This window comes from Podarcis vaucheri, assembly GCF_965113315.1.
Source record: "Podarcis vaucheri genome assembly, chromosome: 15".
Taxonomy (NCBI): domain Eukaryota; kingdom Metazoa; phylum Chordata; class Lepidosauria; order Squamata; family Lacertidae; genus Podarcis; species Podarcis vaucheri.
This window is the reverse complement of record NC_138753.1, coordinates 5,746,455-5,773,100: the sequence shown is the minus strand read 5'-3', so window position 1 is coordinate 5,773,100 and position 26,646 is coordinate 5,746,455. Positions and strand designations below refer to the sequence as shown.

General features: G+C 45.5%; 1 protein-coding gene across 1 annotated transcript in view; it reads left to right on the top strand.

Annotated features, from left to right (window-relative positions):
• Window positions 1–26,646, top strand: part of TBX2 (T-box transcription factor 2) — a 31,681-nt gene that overhangs the window by 3,185 nt on the left and 1,850 nt on the right. The window contains exons 2-6 of the mRNA XM_082201799.1: window positions 1,145–1,412; window positions 10,643–10,789; window positions 15,887–15,963; window positions 16,898–17,067; window positions 21,385–22,019. Coding sequence (XP_082057925.1) covers window positions 1,145–1,412; window positions 10,643–10,789; window positions 15,887–15,963; window positions 16,898–17,067; window positions 21,385–22,019 — 1,297 coding nt within the window. The remainder of the gene's footprint in view (window positions 1–1,144; window positions 1,413–10,642; window positions 10,790–15,886; window positions 15,964–16,897; window positions 17,068–21,384; window positions 22,020–26,646) is intronic.

Here is a 26,646-nt window from a genome sequence, read left to right as displayed (position 1 = left end):
GTCTCTTTTCAGGTTAGGTCAAGGGAAATTTGGAATGGTAAAACAAGGGGCGCCCGCTTCGGCTTCGACACGACCCCTCACCCCCATTCGACATGTAGGATTTGCACCACATTTTTTAAAGACAGAGAGAGAGAGAAAAGATCTGCCGCGCAGGCGCACCACTAGGCCATTCGACTTCCCTGCCCCTGACAATCCGGATTTCAACTTCCTTTTGAACCTGGATTTTTAATCCGGAACAAGGAATCGTTTTCTTATTAATCTGCTCCTAAAATAAAAAGTCTGTCCTATGCACGCTGCAAATCCCTTTCACCCTTACCTTGAAGTAAATCCCAGCGAAATGGATGGGATTTAGAATTTCAGAGTAAACCTGTTTGCTAGAATGGGGCTTTCGAATGCAGGGGGAAAGACAGGTTTTTTTGAGGGGGGGAGCTTTCTTTCAAACCCTCGAAATGCACACCTTTTTATAAAGGCAGAATTTGGATTGGTGAATTATTTTCGGGGGGGGGTGTCTTTGTTTTCATAGAACCCTGGCCCTGAAAAGGTGGCCTAATTTCAAAGGATGTGCCCCGGGCCTGCATTTGAAATTGCAACCTCGTAAAGACTTTCCTTGCACAAAACCGGCTTTACTCTGGAGTAAACGCGTTTAGGGCCCCCCGCGTCTGAGAAAGAGTTTCAGTCCAGTTCGAGTGCATGTTTACTCGGAGACCATTCCCACGGTGCGCGAATGAACCTTTCCCCCTTGAACTGTGCTCTGGGATCGCAGGCGCCAAAGACCGCAGTCTCTGCAGCCTCTTTGGAAAGCTTGCTGAACAGAGTGGCACTTACTTCTGAGTAAACATGCCCGCCGAGGAAGCCCTGTACCTTAAAGTCCAGCTCGCCTTCAAAACAAAGCCTTAGATTGTCACGCTCCTCTCTTTCGAAAAAGAAAGGGACGCAATTCAAAACAAAAACATAAGGCCATCTCTTGAAATAAAAACCAGCGTTTCACAGTGATCCATAATGTTTAATAACGGGCACGTGTGTTTTAAATAGATTGCAGTCTTTCCGAGTTTAATTCTTGTCTTTGCGAAGAGGTGGGTGGAATGATCGTTTCCCTTAAAACCTTGTTTTTTTCTTTTTTTTTAATTTCCTGGTGTTTATTCAGGCGAATGTTCCCCCCTTTCAAAGTTCGCGTCAGCGGCTTGGACAAGAAAGCGAAGTACATTTTGTTAATGGATATCGTGGCGGCCGATGACTGTCGCTACAAGTTCCACAACTCGCGCTGGATGGTGGCCGGGAAAGCGGACCCGGAGATGCCCAAACGCATGTACATCCACCCGGACAGCCCCGCCACCGGGGAGCAGTGGATGGCCAAGCCGGTCGCCTTCCACAAACTCAAGCTCACCAACAACATCTCGGATAAGCACGGCTTCGTAAGTCCCTCCCGTGCCCCCTTTCCTTCTTTCTGTGGGGTAAAAAGCTGGGTGGGGTGGGGGCCAGGAGAGGAGCTGCTGTTTTTCTTTCATTTAATTTCCAAGGCTTTGAAACATCCGCCCAGCCTGCCACCTCCTCTGTGCCTCGGGGATGCCCGGCTCCTGTCACACAATTGACACGTGTCTCTATCTTCAGATAATCTCTCCGCTGGGAACTGGAGTTTTTTTTGTGGGGGGGGAGAGTGGAGAGAGAAAGAGAGATCAGGCAGGCATACCGTACCCTTTTTTAAAAGAAAGAAAAGCTGCGAGCTGGAGCGCAGGATTTATTAAAGAGTTCAAGTCCTGGTTGAAATGGTGGAGTTGGGGGCTTTACTCCTGAGTAAACCACCGCAAAAACTGGCGCTATGGGGCTGCTGTTGATCAGCACAGTTTATCTCCCGCAACAGGCAGATATTTTCCTTACTCTTTGAGATTGGGATTTTCTGGGGCGCCAGGCGCTGTACATCTGTGGCTCTTTAGATCCGCATTAAAGTGAGTAGTCCTCAATCCGAAACGCCTGAGCTCTTGTTTACAACTCCCTTTTGCAAACCTCCTCGTTAAAGCTCTCCTTTTGGAGTCTGTATTTAGTCAACTTCGTAGAACTATTCCGTATATAACACGTATAATAGTGTGTGTTCCATATATAATTCGTACAATATCTCGTGTGTGTGTGTGTGAATGGATGTGCACGTTCTTGGTCCCCGTTTTAAGAATTTGCAACCTCTAACCTGAAAGACCGTACACTTTTAAATAAATTTATCCGATATAAATCTGTAGGCTGCTTCCCCCCCACACCTGATGCTAATGAAGGGGGCTTTATTATTACCCAAAGCTAATAAATCATGCCTCCTTATCAGGAGTTTAAAATTCGTAACAACCTGCACCCCTGCCAGAGGTTGTCTCCTTCTGGGGTCAGGGGTGGGGTGGGATAATGGGCGGAAAATCCTCGCTGGAGAGCGTATCCTACACGCTTGTACACGGTTGACTTGGAAGTAAATTCTCATCGATTGCAATGCGGATTTAAATGCGCATCATAGCCTTACAGCCGCATCGCGTATGCGAAGAGATATGTTAACTTGGGAAGGAAATCCCATTGATTTCCCCGCTCGCCTTCCCATCGGGACCTCCAGTCAACGTTGCAATCCTATCCAGATTTGCCAGGGAAGTAAGCTTAACTGAGATCAACCGGGCTTAATTTAGAGTAAACACAAGTAACGTCGGGAGGGGAGATGGGCTTGCTTGCTAACAGTGCAGTGGCAAGTCGGTTTACTGGGAAGGAATTCTGGTGTGTTCAGTGGAGCTTACTCCCAGGTAAGCCTGAAGAAAACAATGGCCTGCATAAGCAACATTTCTTCCAGGGTGAGCGGTTAGTTAGTGCCTTTAGTTCAGCGAAGGCTGAGGCAATAATTCATGGAGGTAAATCCCATTGAATTCAACGGGGTTTACTTTTGAGAAGGCACGCATAGGATTATGCTGTGAGCTACCATTAACATTTCTGATCATTTTTTTTTCACCGCAGGGGCTGGTTTGCTTGTTATTTATTAAAACCTATAAAGTCTTTTTTTTTTTTTTTTGGCAAGACAGCTAAAGTGAATTAACAGGAAATATTTTTATCCTATAAAATAATCACCTTTATTTTTAAGGCAATTTAAACTCCGCTTCTTTTATTTGCCTTAAAATTGGCAGAAGGGGCTGGAAAAAACCCTTTTACTTAAAATGCTTGGGGGTGTGCGTGCGCCTGTGTGAATGGATTCCAGTAGATCTTTTCAAAACTGGAAAATAGGGTTTGATCCTGGATTACTAAAAAAATGTACGCCAGTAATTATTTTTTCCCCGTTGAGCAGAATATAGTACTTTTCATCACTTCTCCATAATTTTGCAAAAAGTGCAAAGGAGCTAATTGTAATTTATATATATCTGTATGTTTTGTGTGTGTTTGAGTGTCATATATAAAATTAAGATCCCTTAACTTTGGCGTGTGCGTGGAGGAAACACAAAAGAATAAATGCGGGGATTATTTCAATAAATCTTGAGGTCATTTGTTGGGTGATGAATGACCTTTCTTTAAAGTCAAATTAAAAGGTTACTTAGAAGGGTTTTTTGTGGTGTGGGGGAGGCATGTTTAGTTTTTACAGGTGTGTTCTTAGAACAGGGTAGTTCGTTCTCTTTCAGGATCCGGAAAATAGGGTGATCAACAGGCTAGTTCGATTCCTTTCCCTATTGATTCGGAAGTAACTGCCCTGGTCTTCAATGGAGCCTTAGGGAAGGAATTGTGGGGGCTGCGCTGTTCTCCCCCAATCACCACCCCCAGGAAAACAAACGCTATAATCGATAATGCACACGATGCTGCCTATACGTGCGGTGTGGGATCAAAAAACAGTTCTGCTGCCTTAAAAAGAGAGAGAGACAGTTTCCTCCGTAGCCCCCCAGCCTTCAATGGGCCCTAGTGTATCTCTGCGTTATACACACACACTTTCCATGCCTTTCTAGGTTTGGAGAACTCAGCGCCTTCTTAAATATCCCTTGCTAAACACCAGGATGTCTTAAAAAGGCGAGCTTAACTTGCACTGATGTGGTTGTCCGCCCCCTATAATCTTGGCACAATTTTAGTACGCTGCCATGGTTCCTACAGGAACAATTCAGAGGCCACAGTCCGAATGAGCGTGGTGCTTTTATATATTTAATAATAGTTGTTGATAGATTTTGTGCCTTCTATTTATTTCGCAGTAGTCTTAGCTGTGGGTCACGCCATTTCCGCAGCAGAATTTGCGGATCTTGTGTGTGTGTGTGTGTGTGTTTCTCAATGATTTGCTGGCACACGCCTGTTAAATATTAAACGCAACCGCCCCACCATCGCGAACTGAAAAAGCGCGCTGCAGTTTTGCGCAGCATTGCGACCCAGCATTGCGGAATCCAATAAGTTGCGCTCTTTGCATTGAACAAAGGGGGCGGGAGGCGCGCTTAGCAGGCACGAAAGGGAAAGTTGTTTTATTTTTTAGTAACAAATATAATGATTTGCAGAGGTGGTCAATTTCACCTTTAATAGTAGAAAAAAGACCTTGAGCCCAGCTCAGACAGAGAGAAGGCCCCGATCTAACCGAAGTGAAGCGTTTGTGTGTGTTTAAAGCCCAGGGGTTAACTTCACCAGCGAGAAAGTTTTAAGCCCATGTTTAAGACCTCTCTTTTCCGTGCCCCTCCCCGCGAAATTAATGGGGTGTGCAAACCGAGCCTAGGTGGGCTTACTCGGAAGGAAAGGCCGCTCGTTAAAATGGGCACGACTCCCAGGCAACTGCGCCTAGTAGGACTGCAGGTTTTAAGGTGCTTCTGCGGGGCTGAATTGTGCCCAAATATTATTGGCACTTTGTGGGGGGGGGGAGAAGGACGCGGAGGGGTCTTTCTTAAAACGCCTTAAGTAAAAAAAAGGTCCATTAGTGGAAACTAAGAATGGGCAGAATTACCTTAAATAACTAAGCCAAGGATCTTTGTTTTAATGGGGGGGGGCATCCAGCTACTTTTTAAGAGGAAGGGGGAGGTTAGAAATTATTTAATTTCAAGCACAACTCTGCTTTTAACATTGAAACCTAAAGGTTCACGACGCCAGCTCTAAAATGTAAAGGAAAGACCACTTCCACTAGCATAATAATTCCTCTCTTAATAATAATGATGATGACGATTAAAAAATAAACGAACCGATGGATCCTGCATTCTGTTTTTGTTCGGACGCTAATCCAGTTTCCTCTTGTTGAATTCGATTTCAAGCTGATAATGTCAAGGATCGCAGCCCAGTCCTGGGAGGGGGGCGGTTAATTTAAAGTGACTTAGACCCAAATAAGGGAGCTGCGCACTCTCCAGCATCGTTACCTTGGGAAGCAACGCGGTGCATATTTACTCAGGAGTAAAACACAGTGAGACTTCCTAGGATTTTTTTTTAAAAAGGGTTTTTTTTTACTTATATCCGTTCCCAGCACGTTCACACACCTTGCTTCCAAACGCTTTGATTCTGGAGTGAATCCGATCCCACCGGCTTCGGTTGTGGCGGGATTTACTTCCAAGTAAGGTTTGCAAGCCCACAAGGAGGTGGGACATACACCCCCGCTCCCAAATAACCACGGACATCAACTAGGATTTATGGCTAACGTGTTTAGGATGCTTAAAGGAGGGGGCAGATTTTCCCTTATTATAGCTTAGGATATAATACCATGTAAGCAGTTTATTTAGGGCGCAGTCCTGTCCACGCTTACCTGGGAGTAAACGCACTGAACGCACGGGGGCTGCTTGCCTAGGAGTCTGTGCACTGCTAAGATATAAAGACTCCTCGAATTTGATGCAGATACTATTTTTTCAGTATGTAACAGCTCCAGTTTAACAGTCCCCCCAAAAGCAGTGGGTTTTAGAGGTGCCTAACTCTGCTTAATGTAACTGTATGGATTATTAGGGTCCCCAGAATGAGTGGGTTTAAGGGGTGCCTAACTCTGTAAAGTCCTATAAGCCTTATGGATATAGCTGCTTGGATTCCGCATGATTCCCAACTCTCCCGGGTCACCAGTTTCTGGATCAGGCTGTATACTTGGCCTTCAGGTACCTCCAATTTTATCCCCGGATTTGTGCTGTTTGTAATTCAGACGCTCCACCAAATCCCCATCCCGTTTACTCAGAAGTAAACGAAACAAAAACGAAACAAAAAGCCCCCAATTCACTCAGCAGGATTGACTCCCGAGTTGGCTTGCGCTTTGCTGGGGTTATAAGTGTTGTCTGGAGAACATTACAAGGCCAGGTAAATCAGTCCCAACGCCAGAACTCCAGACTGGGAGTGGGAGCCAGAGAATTTAAAAAAAACCAAATCCCATTTGCAAGAGACGCCTCCGATGAGGAATGCTCAGATCAAGCGAATAATCGGCGTCCCCATTTTAAGTGCTGTATCAGTCAAAATATTGGTGTGTGGGTGTGTACGAGAATATCTTCGTGTAAGAAAGCTGCATGCCATTATCATTCCTCCAAGGAATAGACGGGTTCGTTTAAGGTTCGTTCCGCACAGCATTTAATCCGAATTACCACCCTTCTCCATCCCGCGCTGGAGAACTGGCCGTTTTAAGGTGGCGGTTGTGTACAACCTGACTTTTTTGGGGGGTGGGGTGTGGGGAATAAGCTACGATGAATTCATCAGGGCTTACTTTCGAGTAAGGATACCCATGGAAGTGGCATCCGTCCCCTCCGATCCTGAACACGTGTGCGTGTGATTAGGGGGTTCCAGACGCAACGTCGAAGACATCGGAAGTCTCCATTAATTTCAGGAGCAAACCGCAACTCTCTGCAGTTCCCTGCCGGCTGGGGAGTAAATCCCAGTGTGGGAGATCCAATGGCGCTTACTTCCAAGGAACTGGGTCCAAGGCTACGCAGTTTGCAGGCTGCTATCCTAACGCCTGTTTCCTGGGAGCAAGCCCCAATGAATTCAATAGGACTTACTTCTGAGTAGTGGTAGTTAGAACCACCCTGAGCGGTCTCCCACTCTCTCTTGGGGTCTTCTCGAGTTTCAAAAGGGTTTCTGCTGGACTCCTGGGCACACTTACTTCCGAGGAAACATGCCCTAGGTGGGCTTGCGCCCTTTGCGTGGAGCGTGTCCCTCGATTTAGGCTCGGCTGCTGCCTTCCTGACAAAGCGCTTTGGTCCCTGGGCGGCAATAATGTATCCTATTCCCTTGAGAGATAATTTGCTGTTGTTTGGATCGGGGCGTTGGGCATCTTCAGCCTGACACTCGAACAACGCGAGTCTTTCCTCCGAATTAAGTCCCGCGGGTGTAAATTAAATGTGCCTTGGGCCCTTGGATGATAGAGATCGTTTGGAAGTAGGTCCATCCTAATCAACGATGTTTACTTCCAAGTAAAAGCACGTCCCAGCAGAGGCAGAAGCTACCCTCACGACATCGGGGTCTTCCTTCTGAGTAATCCTATTGGAAAGCCTGACATATCCAAAAGGGGAGCGCATTCCCTTCTCGGATAAATGGGGCGTTTGAAACGTGCTTGGGAATTGGGATGAGTCTATAATTCTTCCAAGAATTCCTATTTCCCCTTGTCGTTAAATATTTTAATATATGGACGCCGAGGAACGAGCAATTGATATAAAGCGACCTGGTCAATGTAATTTGGACGGTAATTAGTTGAGACTGGCTGAATTTCTCTTAATGGGTTTTCCATATATTTATATACTAATATATATATATATATATATATATATATATATATATATATATATATATATATATATATCGTCTATTAGTTTTGAAGTCCACCCAAATATTCGACCATGAGGCTCTTCACTATTTGGCAACCCATGTGGTTTATTCGGAAGCAAGCCCCAATGAGTAAAATGGAGCTTACTCCCAAGTAAGAGTGTTGAAAGTAGTATTTTTGCAGAAAAAGGAAAGAGAATAAAAAATCCACACCACACATCTAAAGGCACACCGCCAAAGAAACTTGGGAGCTGTAGTTTTTTAAGGGTGCTGGTAGCTGTGTGTGCGGTGAACTACAATTCCCAGGATCTTCTGGGAATAGGGGTGTGCCTTATGGGGTGTAGACAGCAGGGGAGTGTAAATGTACCTGCTGAAAGCGTCAACGTACTTGCTTCTAAGCCCCCCCCCCATCCATGGGAGAAAAGGATCGTTAGAGTTCGATTTGTTCCCCTCCACATACACAACCGAGTCGAGAAACATGTCTTCTGGGTTTATTTCCCATTGACCGGAATTCAAGTTATTCCCCATCCCGAATGTTCCATTGCAAAGAAGCCAGACTGGGCTTTGGACACAGGGTCTGATCCTGGGCACGTGCCCTGGGGAAGTCCATTACTCGGAAACCGAGGTACTTCCCGCCCCCCAGCTCAACGCGATGGTTTGTGATTTCCAAGTGAAGCGACTCATTTCAGCTGCAACCCAGTCACGAAATCTGCCCGGATAATTCCAGATGAATTTGTTTATGAAAATTATAGAATTTCCTGTCGGATTTCCAAACTTGTTCCGAGTTTAAATGAATTGAAAAGGGGAGGATATTTATGGCAGTACTTTTGGCAATTCGTTTGAGGTGTGTGTGGGGAGGGGGGTTAGTCACCTGTCACCGTTAAGTAGGTTCCTAACCAAAGGTTGTAGCCAACGTTAGTCATTCTCAGAGTAGACCCATTGGAATTAATGGACATTATAAGCTCCGGTAGCATTTAGTTGGATGCAATCCCGTGCTTCTAGGTGTCCAAAGAGCAAAATAGGATCTACTCCTTTTGCTGAAAGAGTTACACCCTTACCTGGAAGTAAACTTCGTTTAAAACTAGAGAGGCAATCAGTTTACTCAGGAGTAAAGACAGCACCCTATACTCACTGCTATGGGAGTTAGGCCACTGAATACAATGGAGCTGAAGTTGTCAAACGGATGTAGGAATACTCTTAAGTTATTTTATTTTGTTTAGTTTCCTGGGACTTACTTCCGAGTAAATATATATACCACCCAGATGCTGGGGGTGTCAGGAAAAATGGACGTGCTTGGCACTTGCTCTTTGAATACTTCCCCCCTTCAGACACGATCCAAAGATAACAAAACATTTCTATGTCCCACCATTGAGTTTCATGGAGTCAGTATGACGTTTGTGCTTAAAATTCTCTCATTGAATTAAATGGGGTCTGAAATGGTTTCCTTCATTAGTTTACCTGCCCTTTATTATTATTATCTTATTATTGTTACCATTATTTGTGCAGAAAGAAAAACAGCTTTCTTTTTTTATTTTCCCCCTTTGTTTTATTTGTGGGACTGCTGGACATTTCTGTGTGTGGACAAAAGGCAAACCCAACTGACTCCCTTTGAATGTCCTGCTAAAATAACCTATATTTCCTTCCAATAATATTATCTATTTGCCAAGTGACTGAATTGGCCTTTTAGTGGGGGAAACAAATTTGCTTTACAATTAAGTGTGTGTATGTGTGTTTCATCTGGTACCAAATGCTATTTAAAAACAGATAGCTGTAGAATAGTGTTGCAAAGAATTATGTCTCTTTTGCTGGACTTATAGCAAAACACACACACACACACACACACATATATATATACAAACTTAAACAGGTTTGAGAGTCTGCACACTTTTATACCACAGTCATATAAATGTATACTCAGAAGTAAGCCCCATTAAGTTCAGAGGGGCATATTCCCAGGTAACTGTGAATAGGATTGCAGCCTTCGCTTTGGGTGTAAATGCTGCTGAAGCCTGGAATATTTATTTCCGGATCAAATGCACAGGAGTATATTTTACGTTTATGAAGACCCATTACATTTAACACCTTTGCTCTTTCGTCTTGCATCAGGCCATAGCAACTTCCGAAAGTATGCAGCATATATAAACCCACAAAGTATAGAATAGCATATACAAAACACACTTTGTCTTTTAAAATATGACCAGTTCTTTCTCCTGAACCTTAGGCACCTTGGTTTTAAAGTGCACCAGCAGTCAAAATCTTAAGCCTTTCTGTGAATTGATTGTGTTGTTGTTGCTACAGTGTTGTTGTTATACCTCCCCACCTCCTGCAAAAAAAGGGAGAACAACAAAAATCCAGGATAAGATTATGGTATAAAATCTAGGTAACCTAATTCACTGCTTTTTGTTTTACTGGGATTGCTTGCCTGAGCCTATGAGAGTTTACGCGGAAGGGAAGCCTTGAGCTCAATAGGCCTTACCTGCAGGAGTAAGTGGGATCAGAATGCAGGTTTCATTTTGCAAGCTGGGGGTTCCAGAGTGAAGGCCTTGGCGAAGTGCTAGAGCATCTGCACTGCATGTAAAAGATCTCGGGTTCAACTATTGGCCTCCCCAGATAGGGATGGGAGAGTTTCCTACCTGAAACTCTGGAGAGCTGCTGCCCGTCAGTGTGGACAATACTGAGCTAAATGGATCGAGGCTGCTTTTTTTGCTCCTTTGTTATAGGACTGCAGCCTGCCCGCCCTTTCCATGACCACCACCTTTTTAACTTGCCTCCAAATGTGATTTTCTATATAAATATAAGTATAAATATGAATTGGGAAGAGGAAAAGGGTGATTAAAAAAAAAACACAACCCTACTATATATATTAAAAAAAGAGTAAATTTGCCAAATATATTTGTTTTGTTTGTTGCCTGGATTTTAACCGCCTCTTCTCTCTCTCTCCCCCCTGCTTTTCTCTGAAATATAGACCATCCTTAATTCGATGCATAAATATCAACCGAGATTCCATATAGTTCGGGCCAATGACATTCTCAAGTTACCCTACAGCACTTTTCGAACTTACGTGTTTCCCGAAACGGACTTCATAGCAGTGACTGCTTATCAAAACGACAAGGTAAGAGACACAGATAGACTGCCATTGCATCTGGAGGTTTTATTTTGCTAGCATTCTGAATAGACTTGCCTTCCATTAATTTGTCCCCCCTCCCATTCTTTTAAAGTCAAAATAATTCACGACATGTTCCTATGCCGCCGCCACCTTCCGGACCCCATTCGGACCCTTACAATTTATGGCGATCCAGTTATTGCTTCATGATCTGAAGCTGGAGAGCAGGGATTAAATTTCCTCTTAGCCTCATAGCTAGTGAGCTGAGCGAACTTGGAGCAATCTCTATCAGCCTCAAAGTCTACCACACAGGGACAATAACACGTGTGGGGCAGGGAGGGAAGAATCACATATGTCAGTCACATTTCCCCAGAGAAAAAGCTGGGTTTAAAACTCCATTGATGCATTCAATTACTCAGCAGATGCACAAGCTTAAAAAAGAAGAAGACAGCTCTCTGCCCTCTAGGAGCTTACAGTTCAAATTCACATGAATTATAAAGATAACGCACCCCCCTGCTTTCCATACGTTCATTTATTTCTTCTTTATACCTTCCAACTCTACAGTTCTATGATTCTGTGTTTGAAACATTGCACTAATTCACTAAGTGGCTAATAAGATTGTAGGATTACACATTTCTTCTTTTTTGGGTGGGAGTGGGGGCAGGGGGAATAACTGGTCCAAAACAAAGGAGGAAATGTTGCAACTCCCATATCTCTTCCGTACGTGCCTTGATAGATCCCATTTTTTAAGTCAAAGAATTACATAGCCACACATTACTCTGATGGTGATATTCCACCTTTCTCACCACCCGTCCAAAAAGGAGGCCCCATTGCAACCTGTAGGACATACTCCTGAGTAAACACACATAGGATCTGATGACAGGGCAGATGTGCACAGCCTGATCCCACCTGCGTTTACTTGGAAGGAAGCCCAGTTGTGTTCCTCAAGGTTTCCTCGCAGGAAAATGAGTAGGCTTTGCAGCTAAGCATTGCATCTTTAGCCTACATATATGTGGGGTGGGGGTTGTATGTGGAGGGGGGGGGCAAGACTCTCTCTCTGTGCAGTCTCTTCTTAAGCCACTTCAGTTCCTCAGTCAGCTTCTCAAACTGCAGTTCCAAAACCGAATCGCAGAAACTAGATTTAGGAATGTCCCTTAAACTGAGTCAGAGCACTGGCTCCTTTTTCTAAGTACCATCGCCACAGTTTCAGGTAGGCGGACAAGTCCAGGCCTACCTGGACAGGCTTTCTGCATGAAAAGCAGATGCTCCATCCCTGAGCCAGGGCCCTAGCAGGGAACAAGCAAACAGGCCCATTTCTGCTTAACTGGTTTTGGTGTCTTTATTGGGAATGGAGGCAAGGACACCGGTTCTTGTCCCGAGATAGAGCTTCTTCTTCCCCCCCTCTCACTTCCCAGCTCAGCCCCTTGCTAGAGGGAGCCTGGGCCTGTTATTTCGCCTCAGGTCGCTCTCCTCGATGGGGGCCTGCTTTTGAGCAATCGTTAATCGATTACGAACTTTGCCATAAACTTTACGAGGCAAACAGGCCCACCAGGGTGCTCTGTGCTGGCTGTCAATTAATCCTGCAAGGCAGTGGGTGGGACCAGCTGTGTGTGTGTGTGTGTGTGTGTGTGTGTGTGTGTGAGAGAGAGAGAGAGAGAGAGAGAGAGAGAGAGAGAGAGAGGAAGAGAGGGAGAGCCGGAGAAATAAAAAAACGCCTAGCATTTGATGTTTAGAGGTATAGCAGATGTCAGGCTTGCGGGATCTACTCTGTGTTTTTATTACAACCCTGAGATCCACCGTCCAGAGCCGGGTTGAGAAAGGAAAGCGCTTGAAAGTTAAATAATTCCGAGCCCAGGACATTTGTTTTATGTACTAGAGCTAATGGTCCTCCCATACAATAATGTGTCCCTGGTTAAACTCCTCAGGCAGCTCTCTCCCACCTAGGAACATAGGAGCTGCCTTATAGTGAATCAAACCACTGGACCCTGTAGCTCAGTGACTGGCAATGGCTTTCCAGGATTTCAAGCAGGAAGCCTCTTGTAGCCTTACCTGAAGATGCCATTGGGGAATGAACCCACCACTGACCCACAGCCCTTTCCCTTCATTTTAGGAATATAATTTAGGCTGGGAGCAGGGCAGTCTGAAATCTTCATTGATCTGTTTCAAAACCAGCCTGAGGTTTGCATGTAGTTCCTCACCTACCTCACAACATTTACCTCACTGCAGGGATGATGTCTCTGCCAATGGTCTCTGCATGGAAAGAAAAACCCCACCACATAAACTTAAACAGAGGGAAGGGGTCAGGTTACGTTAACATGCGCAGCTAAAGGTTAAACCATGGTTAGGCAAACTAAGGCCCCGGGGGCTGGATCTGGCCCAATCGCCTTCTAAATCCAACCCACGGATGGTCTGGGAATCAGCGTGTTTTTAGATGAGTAGAATGTGTCCTTTTATTTAAAATGCATCTCTGGGTTATTTGTGGGGCATAGGAATTCGTTCATTCCCCCCTCCCCCCCCAACAAATACAGTCCAGCCTCCCACAAGGTCTGAGAGACAGTGGACCGGCCCCCTGCTGAAAAAGTTTGCTGACCCCTGGGTTAAACTCCCAAAGTTTCCTTTACGATGAGCAACCAAAATGGTGCGAATCAGCGAGCAAGCTTTGGAGTCCACCAGAGCTCTTCATCAGAAGGATGTTAAGCAAGGGGGGGGGCACATGAGGGGCAAAATGATTGCTGTTAAAGCAAATGGAGAAGGGAACACGTTTGTTGGACAAGAGCTTCACCTCATCCATAATTGCACAACCTTAATTTGCTGGTGTGCAAATGGCTCCCACCCCAAAACTGCAAAAATAGCAAGGTAGGGCAGGGGCAAAGACTCAGTGTCTGAAACCCTGGAGGGAGAGCTGCTGCCAGTCAGGGTAGACAAGACTGAAGAGATGTGAACTCAGTTGTTCTGCCTCAGTTTCCCATACTGCAGATGCGGTGATTGTGCCCCTTACCTCAAAGTAAATTATGATCGAAATGGGTAGGGCTTAATATCAGGACAGAGGAAAGTTGCTGAACGATGTTCTCAGACCTTCCCTGAGTCCTAGAAAGATGGATTTCTGGTTGGCGTTGCTGCTTGGAGTCCTGGCTGAAGCATATAACATATAAATCTAAGGAGCACTTTGGAAGGGTGGAGACTCAGGCTGGAGAAAGGGGGAGAAACAGATCAATGCAAATGGAACATGGGGCTGGAGCGCCTTTCCTCTGAGGAAAAATGAGGGGTGCATTGAGATAATCCCCAGACTCTAGATTTAAATATCATGTGCCCCCACAGGACAGGGAACCTGTAGCATTCCAGATGTTTGTGGGCTCCAGCTCCCATTATCCCCTGACCATTGGTCATGCTGGCAGCAGGGCCTGATGGGAGCTGGAGTCCACCAGAATATGCAAATATTCCCCATTCCTGGCCTTGAGAACATTTTTTTTTGTATTACTACTTCTGTGGCCTTTTCAGTGCTGGCTCCATGCTTGTGAAATGCTCTCCCCGGGGAAGCTTGCCTGGTGCCCTCATTGCATATCTTTAGGTACCAGGAAAAAATATGTTCCTTTTTAACCAGGACTTTGGCTTTTAAATATCTACAGCCTTTGGCACAGTTGGGATGGTGTGGGTGGGTGTGTAAAGCACACTAGTTTTAATGTATAGGTGTGTTTTTTTGCTTAAAAATATTGTAAGTCGCTTTGAGTTGCTATGGCAAAAAGGTGACTAATAAATTTAATAAATAATAATAATAAAAATTAGAGGAGAAAGAAAGAAAGAAAGAAAGAAAGAAAGAAAGCAAATAATGGAAATAATGGAAAAATAAGATGGGCGTCTGATCCGGCAATTTTTCTGGGGTGTGTGTGTGTGTGTGTAGGGGATCTAAAAGTAATCAGTAGGCTAATATATAAAAATGTAAACAATAATCTCCTGTGAAACGGTGGAAAGAGTGAGAGATGTCTGTGTGTGTATCGGGAGGGGAAAATACAAGAAAATTGCGCATCCATTTTTAAAATGCGGTATCTGCGGGACATATTACCAAGCCATGAATAATTGAGGGGTCTCCTGTAGCCAGTCGCCAGAGCCCATAAAAAAAATACTCCTGGCGTGCGCTCCTTTCCCCGAGACCAGATAAGAATAGCGTTTAAACAGCCTGGCCGTGTTTTCGTCGCCACCTTCCCTCTTGGGGGCCGTGAGAAACTGGGGCCGGGGAGCCGAGCAGCTTCCTATCATTAAACCCCGATGAATAATTCAGGCAAAACCTCAACATCGTTTTTAATAAAGCCTGCGGTGTGTTTTAAACCGGAGGGGATTCGGAGCTGATCTATAAAAGTGAGCGGATGAGATGCTTTCTGGGTTGAATTGGAAAGGGGGAGTGTGTGTGCATGTGGTTTTGTTTTGGGGTTTTTTGGGGGGGGTGCAGACGCAACTAAAAACTGATTATCCAGAATCAGGGAGGGGGACTCTGTGTCCCTCCAGATGCTGAACTACAACTCCCATCATCCACTGGCTATGGATGATGGGAGTTGTAGTCCAAGGACAGTTGGAGCTCCCCCCCCCCACCCGATTTTCCTATCCATGGCTACTCTGGAGTAGCGTGGCTTTCAGACCCTCCAAGTGTCCCTATTTACTTCTGCGGGAGCTTGGCAAGCATTGCGCTATAAAGCTGCCACGGCATGCAAGCGGTTACTTGGAAGTAAACCCCACTGAATTTTACGGGGCTGGCTTTTTAGTAAAGGAACAAGATGGGAGTTCTGGCACAAAGGATATGGTGATGTTTTCCATTTCCCCTCCCCTCTCTCCCTCATCCCGATTTATTCCAAGTGCTTTTAAATTACTAATATCTGGAGGAATCGTCAGAGTGCTTTTGGTTATTGTTTTTAAAATCCGACTTCAAAATTTTCTTCCCTTAAACGGAGGGGGAGGGATATAAAGTGTACCGTATTAAGAATGGGTGAGGGCGGAGAAAGCAGGGTGGCCAGGGAATTTCCAGGAGCTAAAGTGACACAGCTTTGGTTGGGGAGGGGAGAGTGTCCATCAGGTGCCATGCTTGAATTAAAAAAGGTTTGTCCTTTAATTTTTCAGATCACTCAACTGAAAATCGATAACAACCCCTTTGCAAAAGGATTTCGAGATACCGGGAATGGCAGGAGAGAAAAAAGGTATGTATGAAAAGTAATCAAATCTGGGGATTTTTTAAAAAAGCAGGACACCCACCCACTCCTTTTCGTTCCTCCTCCTCCTCCTCCCCTCTCAGGTGTTGACCTGCAGATGTTTTGGAACACCCTTAACTCCTGACCATTCATTGGTCATGCTGGCTGCAACTTCTGTAGGGCACCAAGTTTGCCTGCCTTTGAGTTGCCTTTTGGGGCTGCAGTCTGAAAAGCCCTTGCTGGAAAGCAACCCCACTAAGCACACTGGACTTACTTCCAAGCAAACACCTGTGGGATTGTGACCTGCACTTTAATCGACAAATGTTTACATGGTAGTTATTAATAGCAGTAGCAGTAGCATTTTATGTGTTGTTCCACCAGCGTGCCCATTTATCAATTACCATTGCTACTACTGTTATTAAATAATAATTTATCAAAGCCACAATAATAATCAGAATATTATTAATAACCATACTAATAAAAACCGCACCATCAGTATGCTCGTTGTTACACTGATGGTCCAGTTAACAGAAACAACCATTAATAAACACAGGCACATTGATGGTGCAACAATGAATGGGTGTGTTTTTTAAAAAATATATATTATTACAGTATTATTGTTAGTGCCATCAGCATTCCTGCCACTTCTCAGAGCCCAGGTCTCTGCCCAAAAAGCGTAATAATCTAAAATGTGACCCAGGGAAAGTAGAGGCAGGGTTAATCAGGGCAGAAATATGTGGCTGTCTCAGTTCCATGGGTTTAGGTTTGGTTACAGGTATATATATATATATCTGCAGTTACCAGTGAATAGCCAATGATCCCTTTCTCCGGCTGTTCCTCTCGAAACCAAAAAGGCAGAGACGGAGAAGGAGGCTCTGGGCACCTAGCTCGCTGACCATCTGTTTCAAACTTAAGACTAAAGCCTGCTTTTTGTCACTGAAAGGAAACAGCTCACTCTCCCCTCTTTGCGGATGTACGAAGATCAGTGCAAGGCAGACCGGGATGGGGGCGAATCGGATGCTTCTTCGTGTGAACCGGCCCCTGTCCGGGAGTCACTCCACTCCCCGTTGGGCACAACTCCCAGTCCCCTGAGGCTCCACCGGAACAGCAGAGGTAAAACGTTTCTGAATACCTCACTCCAAAAAATAATAATATTGAGTGGGAACCATAGTTTGCTCAGGGTGCTAGGAGCTGTTGTTCTGCCGGGGGGGGGGACTACAGTTCCCAGGATTGTTCTTTTTGGGGGGAGAAGCAATGTGCTTTAAATGTGTGGTGTGGTCCTGTTGAACTTCGTGGGGGCTCTTTTTCCCTTCTGAAACTACAAAAGACTTTGTTGTTGCTTTCTGTGGGCTGATCCTAGGCATGATTTACTCAGAAGTAAATCCCGCTGGCTTCAATGGGGCTTCCCCCAAATGATCCCACATAAAGAGCTCCTGGCCTTTTCAAAGTGCTATATTTTTCTCCAGGTTGGATGCAATGAGAAGTTTACTTCTGAGTAAACAGGTGCAGGACTGGAAGGCATGCCCTTGTGTCCATGGGGTTGTATCTATTGATTAACAACAAAATTAATATTTTCCCCTTGAGCGAGTTCAAAGCACTTAACACATCTTTTCACAACAGGCTTGTAAGACTGCCAGTGTGAACATCATTCCCACATTGCTGAGTGGGGTTAGGGCAGCTATTTTACCTTCTTGTACTTGCGATCCGAAAGATCGAATGATTTTTCTTTTAATCAGCAACAGAACTGGGGGTTCAGATCGCACTGAGCGATGCCACATATTAACCAGCACATACATGGGTGTGCGTTAATTCAGCACCAAGCCGTGCCAAGGCCTTGAAAATCTACCTGTCTAGCGTCAGGCATGCTCAGAGGAGACCCATTGAAATGAATGGACAGGATTCATTTTTAGCTGGATACAAACCAGTGGCTCTGGTTTACTACACCTCAGGAAAGTGTGCTTAGAATTGCAGTGTGGAATAGGCACCTGAAATAACATTCCCTAGGGATAAACCCTTGAAACCTATGTAGGATTTGGTGAGATTCCTGCATCGCAGGGGGTTGGGCTAGATGACCCTTGGAGTCCCTTCCAACCCTACAATTCTATGATAATTTAGGAACACAGGAAGGTGCATATTGAAATCTAATTGGAATCATCTATCAATGTTTTATACCCAGGAATATATTTCCCTGGGGGTAAACCTCATTTGAACAGAGTATGGCATTGTCCTGCCCCTTCCCAACCAATCTAATCTAAGATATAAATCCTAAAGTGAGGAGTTTCTTATCAAGATTGCTGAGCTTAATTTAAGAACCAGAGTGGTTTTATTTTTATTTTTGGATTTTATTTCTGTCGAAAGAAAGAGTCTGCTTCGATGGGCTTCTCATCAACTCAACTCTCTTTCCTCACTCCCAGCCAATAAAAATATTAGCTTAGAAAGAAAATTGGAGAGCTTTCAAAGGGGAGAGGAAGAAAAGAAGAAAAACATCATTACATTTTTAGTGATTTAGCTTGCAATCCCCCCTGCCCCCCCCCCGTTTTACAACCTGTAAATCAAATTTGCAAAATAGAACCCACTGGATTTAAAAGGCAAGAGACTCAACAACGCAATCCTTTACCTGTCTACTCAGACGTAACTCCCGCAGAGTTAAATGGGGCATGCGTTCAGGGAAGTAAATTTAGGATTTCGCTGCCTCAGACTTCAAGATTCAGATAAATATTTTTTGTTACGGATTTGCAGCCTGATCACAACGACGAATAAGAAGTCTTTTCCTTTGTTGCCTGCATAATATGCATGCATATTTAGAAGTATTTTTCATGGATAACACGGCACTTTCCGAGTAAACATCATTTAGGTTCAGGATTAGCCCCATTGAATCTGGTGGTTCGGTGTATTTCCAATTCCATAAACAGATACAGGATGTTTTTATATATTTTCCCTCTTCAGTGCATCTTACTCGCTTGCTCTCCACTCCCAGCAACAGATACGATCCTTCTGACATCTTATTTTTCTTCCAATTACCCATTTCAACAAGGGCAATTTCCCCCATCAAAACAGATCGAATTTCTCTTCCAGTTGGGAGAAGGAAAGAGGGTGAGGAGAAGGCGCCCCTTCACTGTTTGTTTGTGCAAAATTATGGATTTTAAATAAAGTGGAGTAAGAAACCTTTTCCCCCTCCCTTTTTTACGTTGCACGATAAGTGGATCTCTCCAGGTATTGACATGATTGAAACGGCCAGTTTTATTATGCCTACGCAATGGAGAGCGAGTGCTAGATATACACAGTATATATAATTTATCCCCATCGCTTTGCTGGCGAGAATGGTCAGTCGCTGGGGTGAATGACCCTGTTCTCTATCGCCCCCTGGCAGCGGCTCTAAGCACACTTAATTTCCTTCTTCACCTGTATATATTTCTCCACTCCTTTGAGGGTTGGTTTTTGGGTTTTTTTGCAGTCTCCTGCAGCGACCTCAAATTGGAAGGTCAATCAGCTGCGCTGCTAGTTGATCGTTTACTACAGAGCAGAAGAGTGTTCGTTGCGTCAGTCCAAAGACCATAGCAGAATGATGGCTATCTAAAAAGAATTGAATAAACAAATAGGAATCCCCATCTCAATATGGCTTTCCCTTCCTGTTATATATGTTGTAAGGTCTCTGTCTCTCACAATCCATTCCATTTTAAACTGACTTGGGCTGTCATCCTATGCACATCAAAGTGCAAGTAGATAAATAGGTACCACTCCGGCGGGAAGGTAAACAGCGTTTCTGTGCGCTGCTCTGATTCGCCAGAAGCGGCTTAGTCATTCTGGCCACATTTCCCAGAAGCTGTACGCCGGCTCCCTCGGCCAGTAAAGCGAGATGAGCGCCACAACCCCAGAGTCGGCCATGACTGGACCTAATGGTCAGGGGTCCCTTTACCTTTACCTAAGTGCTTTCTTACTTCTTTGAATACAACAACAACATCCCCTTGCTAGAGATTTGGTTAATGTGCACTTCTGTTTGACAACTCACAGACAAAGGGAACTTCGAGATGACCCAGTTTATGGAGTATCCATCTTGATTTGTTTGCAGGGAAATGAGACAATGCCTGCTATTTAATGAGGGTTCATTCTGATTTGTTCACAGGGAGGTTAGACAGAACATTGCATTCGTCACACACTTTCCACTGCATTCCCCTCCCTATCACTTTCCTTCTTGCAAAAGAAAAAGGCTGATCTGTTGGGGGAGGAGGTTTACTGTGTAAGACCCTCCAAATGCGCAATCTGAATTTGACATTAGAAAGTTGGGGACTTTTTCAGTTTGGAGAAAAGTCGAGCAAGAGGTGACTTGATAGCAGTTTATAAAATTATGTATGTCATGGGGAAAGTGGATAGAGAAAGGTTTTCTTGGAATCTTGGAATCATGGAAATCCAATTTAGCTGGATGTTGGAAGATTTCGGACAGATAAAGAAAGTCCCTCTTCATGCAGCACAGAGTTAAACTACAGAACAGGAGGCAGTCATGGCCACCAACTAGGATGGCTTTAAAAGAAGATTATACGGGTTCCTAGAGGTTGAGGCTCTCTTTGGCTACTAGCCCTGATGACTATGTTCTGCCTCCACTATCAGAAGCAGCAATGCTTCTGATAATATCAGCTGCTGGAAACTGCAGTGGGGGAGAGCATGGATGTACACAGGTCATGCTTGAAGGTGGGGCTACCTTTGAAGGTGACCCGGAAACTACAATTAATCCAGAATGTGGCAGCTAGACTGGTTACTGGGATATAACACGGGTCTTGAAAGACGTTTCCCAATACATTTCCGAGCACAATTCAAAGTGTTGGTGCTGACCTTTAAAGCCCTAAACGGCCCCAGCCCAGTATACCTGAAGGAGTGTCTCCACCCCCATCGTTCTGCCCGGACACTGAGGTCCAGCGCCGAGGGCCTTCTGGCGGTTCCCTTACTGCGAGAAGCCAAGTTACAGGGAACCAGGCAGAGGGCCTTCTTGGTAGTGGCACCCGCCCTGTGGAACGCCCTCCCACCAGATGTCAAAGAGAAAAACTACTACCAGACTTCTAGAAGACATCTGAAGGCAGCCCTGTTTAGGGAAGCTTTTAATGTTTGATGTATTACAGTATTTTAATATTTTTTTGGAAGCCGCCCAGAGTGGCTGGGGAAGCCCAGCCAGATGGACGGGGTATAAATAAATACAACAACAACAACAACAACAACAACAACAATAATAATAATAATAATAATAATAATAATAATAATAATAATAATTTTATTCCCGGAGGTGGCCACTGTGAGGACAGGATTCTGGTCTAGCTGGGCCATTGGCCTGTTCCTGCAGGCTCCTGTGATTGAATCTTGCAAGCAACCAAAGGTGTAAAACACAACAACCCAACAGCACAAGAGCCCTATTTTAATTTTATTTCCCCTCTCCTTTTGCAGAAGACAAGGGCAGCGACCAAGAGCTGGAGAAGCTCCCCGAAGGGAAGAGAACAAGCCCTGACCCTGGGAACTGCAGCCCCCATAGCAGCCCCCGTTTGCAAGGCGGCGAAGAGCGGAGTAAAGAGAGAGCCGGCAAAGCCAGCGATCTCTCCAAAGAGAGCGCCGCCGAAGGGGGCATTTTCAGCCCCCTGGGCTTGGAGAAAGACAAGGTGGAGGGGCGCAGGAAAGAGCCACCCCAGCCGTCTCAGCAGCAGCAGCAGCAGCAGGAAGGATCCAAGAAAGAGGCTCCGGATTGTGCCACCCTGGGAGGCAGCAAGGAGTCCTTTGCCCCGCTGATGGTGCAGACAGACAGCCCTCCGCACCTGAGCGCCGGGCACCTGCAAAGCCTGGCACTCTCGGGGCTCCACGGCCAGCAGTTCTTCAACCCGCTGAGCACCGGCCAGCCCTTCTTCATCCACCCGGGACAATTTGCCATGGCTCCTGGGGCCTTCTCTGCCATGGGCATGGGCCACTTGCTGGCGTCAGTGGCAGGCGGAGGGAGCCTGGAGAACGGAGGTCTTTCTGCCTCGCAAGGGGCAGCTGGCACGGCCACCCCCTTCCCTTTCCACCTCTCCCAGCACATGTTGGCTTCTCAGGTAAGGCGGCAAGGTGCGGGGAGCTGTTTTGGGAGGGGGAAATGGTGCTGCGGTGTAATAACCTGGGCAGCCTGGTACCCAAGTAGATCAATGTGCTTTGCCTATAGGAGGCCCCAGGTTCACTCTGCACTGTCAGCTGCTGTGGCAACCAGGTAGCGGGTGATGGGAAAGACTGGAGAGTCACTGCCAGCCAGAGAAGGCAGTGTTGGACTGGATGGCCAAACAGCCACACCTGCTATAAGGCAGGTTCCTATGTTTCTACAGTCTTTTTCTAGGGCAGCATGGCTAAGCGTGAAGGCCACAATCCTAGGCAAGCCCCTTTGAACTCAAGCAACGGGTTTACTTCTGAGTAAACATGCACGAGGACAGGCTGCACCGAGGCTCGGTTTGTGAACTGGGGAAGTCTCTGCAGTTCAAATCTGGCCCTTTGCCAGCCCTCCTGACTTGGTATTCACTCCTGCATCTGCAAAATGGGTATAATGAATGACCATATGCAGTGGTTGTAAAGGCCTTTGGCAGGATGCTGGGCCAGATGGGCCTTTGGCCTGATCCAGCAAAGGAATGAATGAGCATATGTAGGCAAATGAGCTTTCTCTGTGCCATCCTTGCTGCCACCTACGTATATATCGTTTCTGTGCAGGATATGAGAGCTTTTGAGAGTTTGGTCCAGGCAACCCGCATGCTGACGCAGGAATCCCAAGGCGGTCTGTTGCATGAGCTTTGGAAGCTGATCCTTTAGGGCAAAGGGGGAACTGCCACACCAATCTCAACCTGCCTTTTGCCAGCTCCCACTTGCCTGCTTTCTTATTTACAACCAGACCAGGAGGTGACCCTGCCTGACATCTCCCTCCTTTTTGCCTTCTGTGGAACTCAGCCGGGTGGTGGGTGGAGACAAAACTATAATTAAGTTGGCCACACTCTTCATTTGCTCTGGCTCCACCTACTGTGTTGACTCCTTATGTTCTGCCCCACCTCTTCCAGTGGGTACCAGCCACTGCAGCGGGTCAGGAAATTCTTCCTAATGTTCATCCCCAATCCATTTAATTTTCATTTGGTTCCATTGGCTTTTTCCCTACCCTCTGGAACAACAGGAAACATGCTTGTTCCATCACCTGCTTGACACCCCTTTAAATACCTGAAGACAGCTATCATAGTCACCTCTTAATAATCTCTGGGCTAAAGACACCCAGTGCCTTCGACCGTTCCTCATCTGGCTTGATCGCCACCATTACTGGTCTCATTAAGGAGCCTCGGATAAGCCTCTGAGGGAGTTATTGGGACTTCAGTACACAACTGTTGCCATTAGGGTGCCCCCCTTGTTTGGGGGACTTTCCTAGAAGCACAAGACTGGGACATCATAGGAACATAGAAGCTATGGCTTTTCCCTGGCAGGAGCTGAAACAAGGCTGTGTCTTGGGCAGGGAGGGTGTGCTTGCTTTTGCAATGCTCTTTGCTTATGGGAAGAAGAAAAAAAGATGTTTTAGGAAATAAGTGCTTTGTGGCTCTAACTAAGAGGTGTTTTATCTATCCGTTTGGGTTTGATTTGAAAATTGGAAGGGTTTTTTTTTTGTCCAGAATGCATCCGGTAGCACTGGGTGGTGCTGGGTGCTGCCCTGTTGAGACTGCTGGGGAAGAAGGCAGTAAGATGGTCAGCAGAATAAGTCAGAGCCAATTACAGGCAAGACCCGCTCCCTGATTGGTAACAGGCTGGAGAGGGCGGGCTGAGGTCAGGCTGCGATTGGTGGAGCAGTGGCCCATTTGCCCTACTGGGTATATTACACTGCAGTGTTAAAACACGAGAGGGGATAAGGCTTTTGCCAGAAGGTGAACCTGTCAGTGCTGGGATGCGCTTCAGTAATTCTGGCTTGTCGCCTGCTCTGCACCTGGTCACCTGTGGCATATAGATTTTTCTGCTAGCCGTAGTCAGGGGACTTTTTGTAAACTAGAAGATGATGAGTTGCTGTGGGTTTTTTTATGTGCCGCAAAAGACTACTTATCGCAGCAACGTGCAGACAGGTAGGGCCAAGAACATAAGCCCTGCAGTTGGGTCAGGCCAAAGGAGGACCCATCAAGCATCTCTTTCTCAGTGGCCAACCAGTTGCCTCTTCCAGGAACCTCACTGAGCACCGCAGTGGCTCCCCCTACTTTGATTTCCCAGCAGCCGGTCTTCAGAGGCATCTGAGATCGGAGTCAGCCCATAGTCATCATGGCTGGTAGCCATCAACAGGCTTCTCCTCCAGGAATTCCTCAAAGCTGGTGGTCACCACTGGATCTTGTGGGGGCACATGCCAGAGTTCTAACTAGGCGCTGTGTTAGTCATGTTACTTTTGTTGGCTTGCAAAGGCTGAAGGCTGGTGTGCATATCTGGGGCCTTTGCCATTCTCAGCTGCGGTCAAGGTTGATCCTATTGGTCCTTGATCTGCCATCTGGCCTAGCCTCCAGCCGACTCAGATCTAGAACCCATATTAGCCTCTGCATGTGGCACACTTCATTTTTAGTTTATTTTTGCAATGTGAGTATTTATTTCCGCTTCTCTCTCACCCTCCTCTTATATTCTCGCCACCATTCGTACTCTTATCTGCCCCACTCACTCTCTCTCTCTCTCTACATAATAATTAAACAGAAAAGGAAATAGCAGACCCACTTTGGCTTCCTCCACACCCCGTTTTTCAGAACCTGGTGGTCTGACTCAAAGGTGCACAAATTCAGGCCTGGGGAGCAAATGCAGCCGTCCAGGCTACTCTGCCTGGCCCTCAGGACTCTCCCTAGGCCACACCCTCTTTCTCTCTAAGCCATACCTTCTTCCCCAAGCCACACCCTCTCACCGACCCTGCTTTGCATCCTGAGGTGTTTTTGCCAGACTGAAACGTGTCCTTGAACTCATGCCTCTTGCTAGTGGGGCTGAAGGATAGAGAGATCGGATGTGTGAATGTGGGTACATGTGCAGATAGTTTCCTACTTTACAAAGGTAAAATTCAAACTGTTGACTCATGTGGCCGTCAGAAGACTGCCCCAAAGGAACAAGGGCCCTGGGCTGGAACAGTTGCCCCAGTCTAACAGCACTGACATGCTCAGAATAATTGGGGATTTTGACCGCAGTTCTGAAAAAGGTAGCAATTGCACTCATCTTTAGGAGGACAGGAAGCGGAAGTATAACAAGGCAGACCATTGGTTCCTCTCATTTAGTTTTGTCTTGTTTGCTTGTGCTAGTTTAGTATCCAGAATGGCTACCGGGATACTATTCCTTCTATTTCCAATGTTCGGGTTGTGAGTGCCGCTGCATATAGAGTCAAAGTGGAACCCCACACACACACCAGAAGGCACAGGGAAGCCTCAAGGCCTGCAGAATTGCAAAAATATTGGGGGGCAGGGAATAATGATGGATGAACCCAATGAGGACTGAGCATGGTCAGCAGCCACAGAATGCAGAATGAGTGTTGGTAGGGCACTAGAAAGCTGGGGGCGGGGAGAAGGTGGAATGGAGTGTGGTACAGGAGGGAATGACTGGCTGACTAGAACACTGAAAAAAGTGCACTCCACACTATCATTTTTGCTGCAAGTCCCACTTGAAAACATGCAATCTGTTCTGACATGCCTGCTGTTTATATGATGGAGGGTGCCCCATTTCGAGAACGTGATTTCAGAATTGCATGTGTGAATTCCCCCTATGCATATCCGTAAAAAAACCCAACAACAACAGAGCTGTCAACTGATTTGAAGAATTGTTAAATGAGCTTTCAGCCAGTTGATTTTATTAAAATAAATTTGCACACTAACCATGATTAACATCTAAGATAAAAGGGACCTATCGTGGTTAGTGTGCAAATTTATTTAGATAAAACCAACTGGCTGAAAGCTCATTTAACAATTTAATCAACAAAAGAGTCCACTAAATGTTATAAACAAGGGCCATTATATTGCTGTATCAGATTGGAACCAACCTGAGATAACTCAGATGTATTCCCTCCTAACTCATGAATAGACCGAACCTTGCAGAACCCATCTGAAAATTGTATTTATTTATATAGAAAAAAAATATAAACTGCTTACGTTGAACTCCTTGCATGTTGATATCAGGCAGGCAAGTTCACTGCACTCTTTTCAGCACCTACTAAAAACAGGACTGATGCAGATATTTAGAAAGCTGACGAGAGTTTTCATATGTTTTTAGTTTATTGTCGATATATTTTGGGGGGAAAGTTTTAAATTATTGTTAATTCCTCTTATTGATGGTTTTATTGTTCTACTTTTTTTGTAAACTGAAAACTGACAAAATGCTTCTATTAGTGAAAATAATGTACAAAAATGGATTCATATTAGAGGAAATAGCTTGCACGAATGTGTACCTTGGGCACACAAATTAGGTAAAATTTACACAAAAAAGGTGCATGAAATTTTGTTGCGGCCGTTGAACTACATTGCAAGCCTTTAGAGAATTTGGCAGATTTTTAAGATTAGCTGCGGCTCAGTTAGGAAGCACAAGTTAAGGATGGTTGCCATTATTCTCCAGATTTGGCAACACGGTTTACCAGCCAAACAAATACACATGTGCATGCATGTGGGGTATATATGGGAAAGTGGAAGCAAAAGTGGTGCATGGAAATAGGGGAATCACTCTCAAAACTAC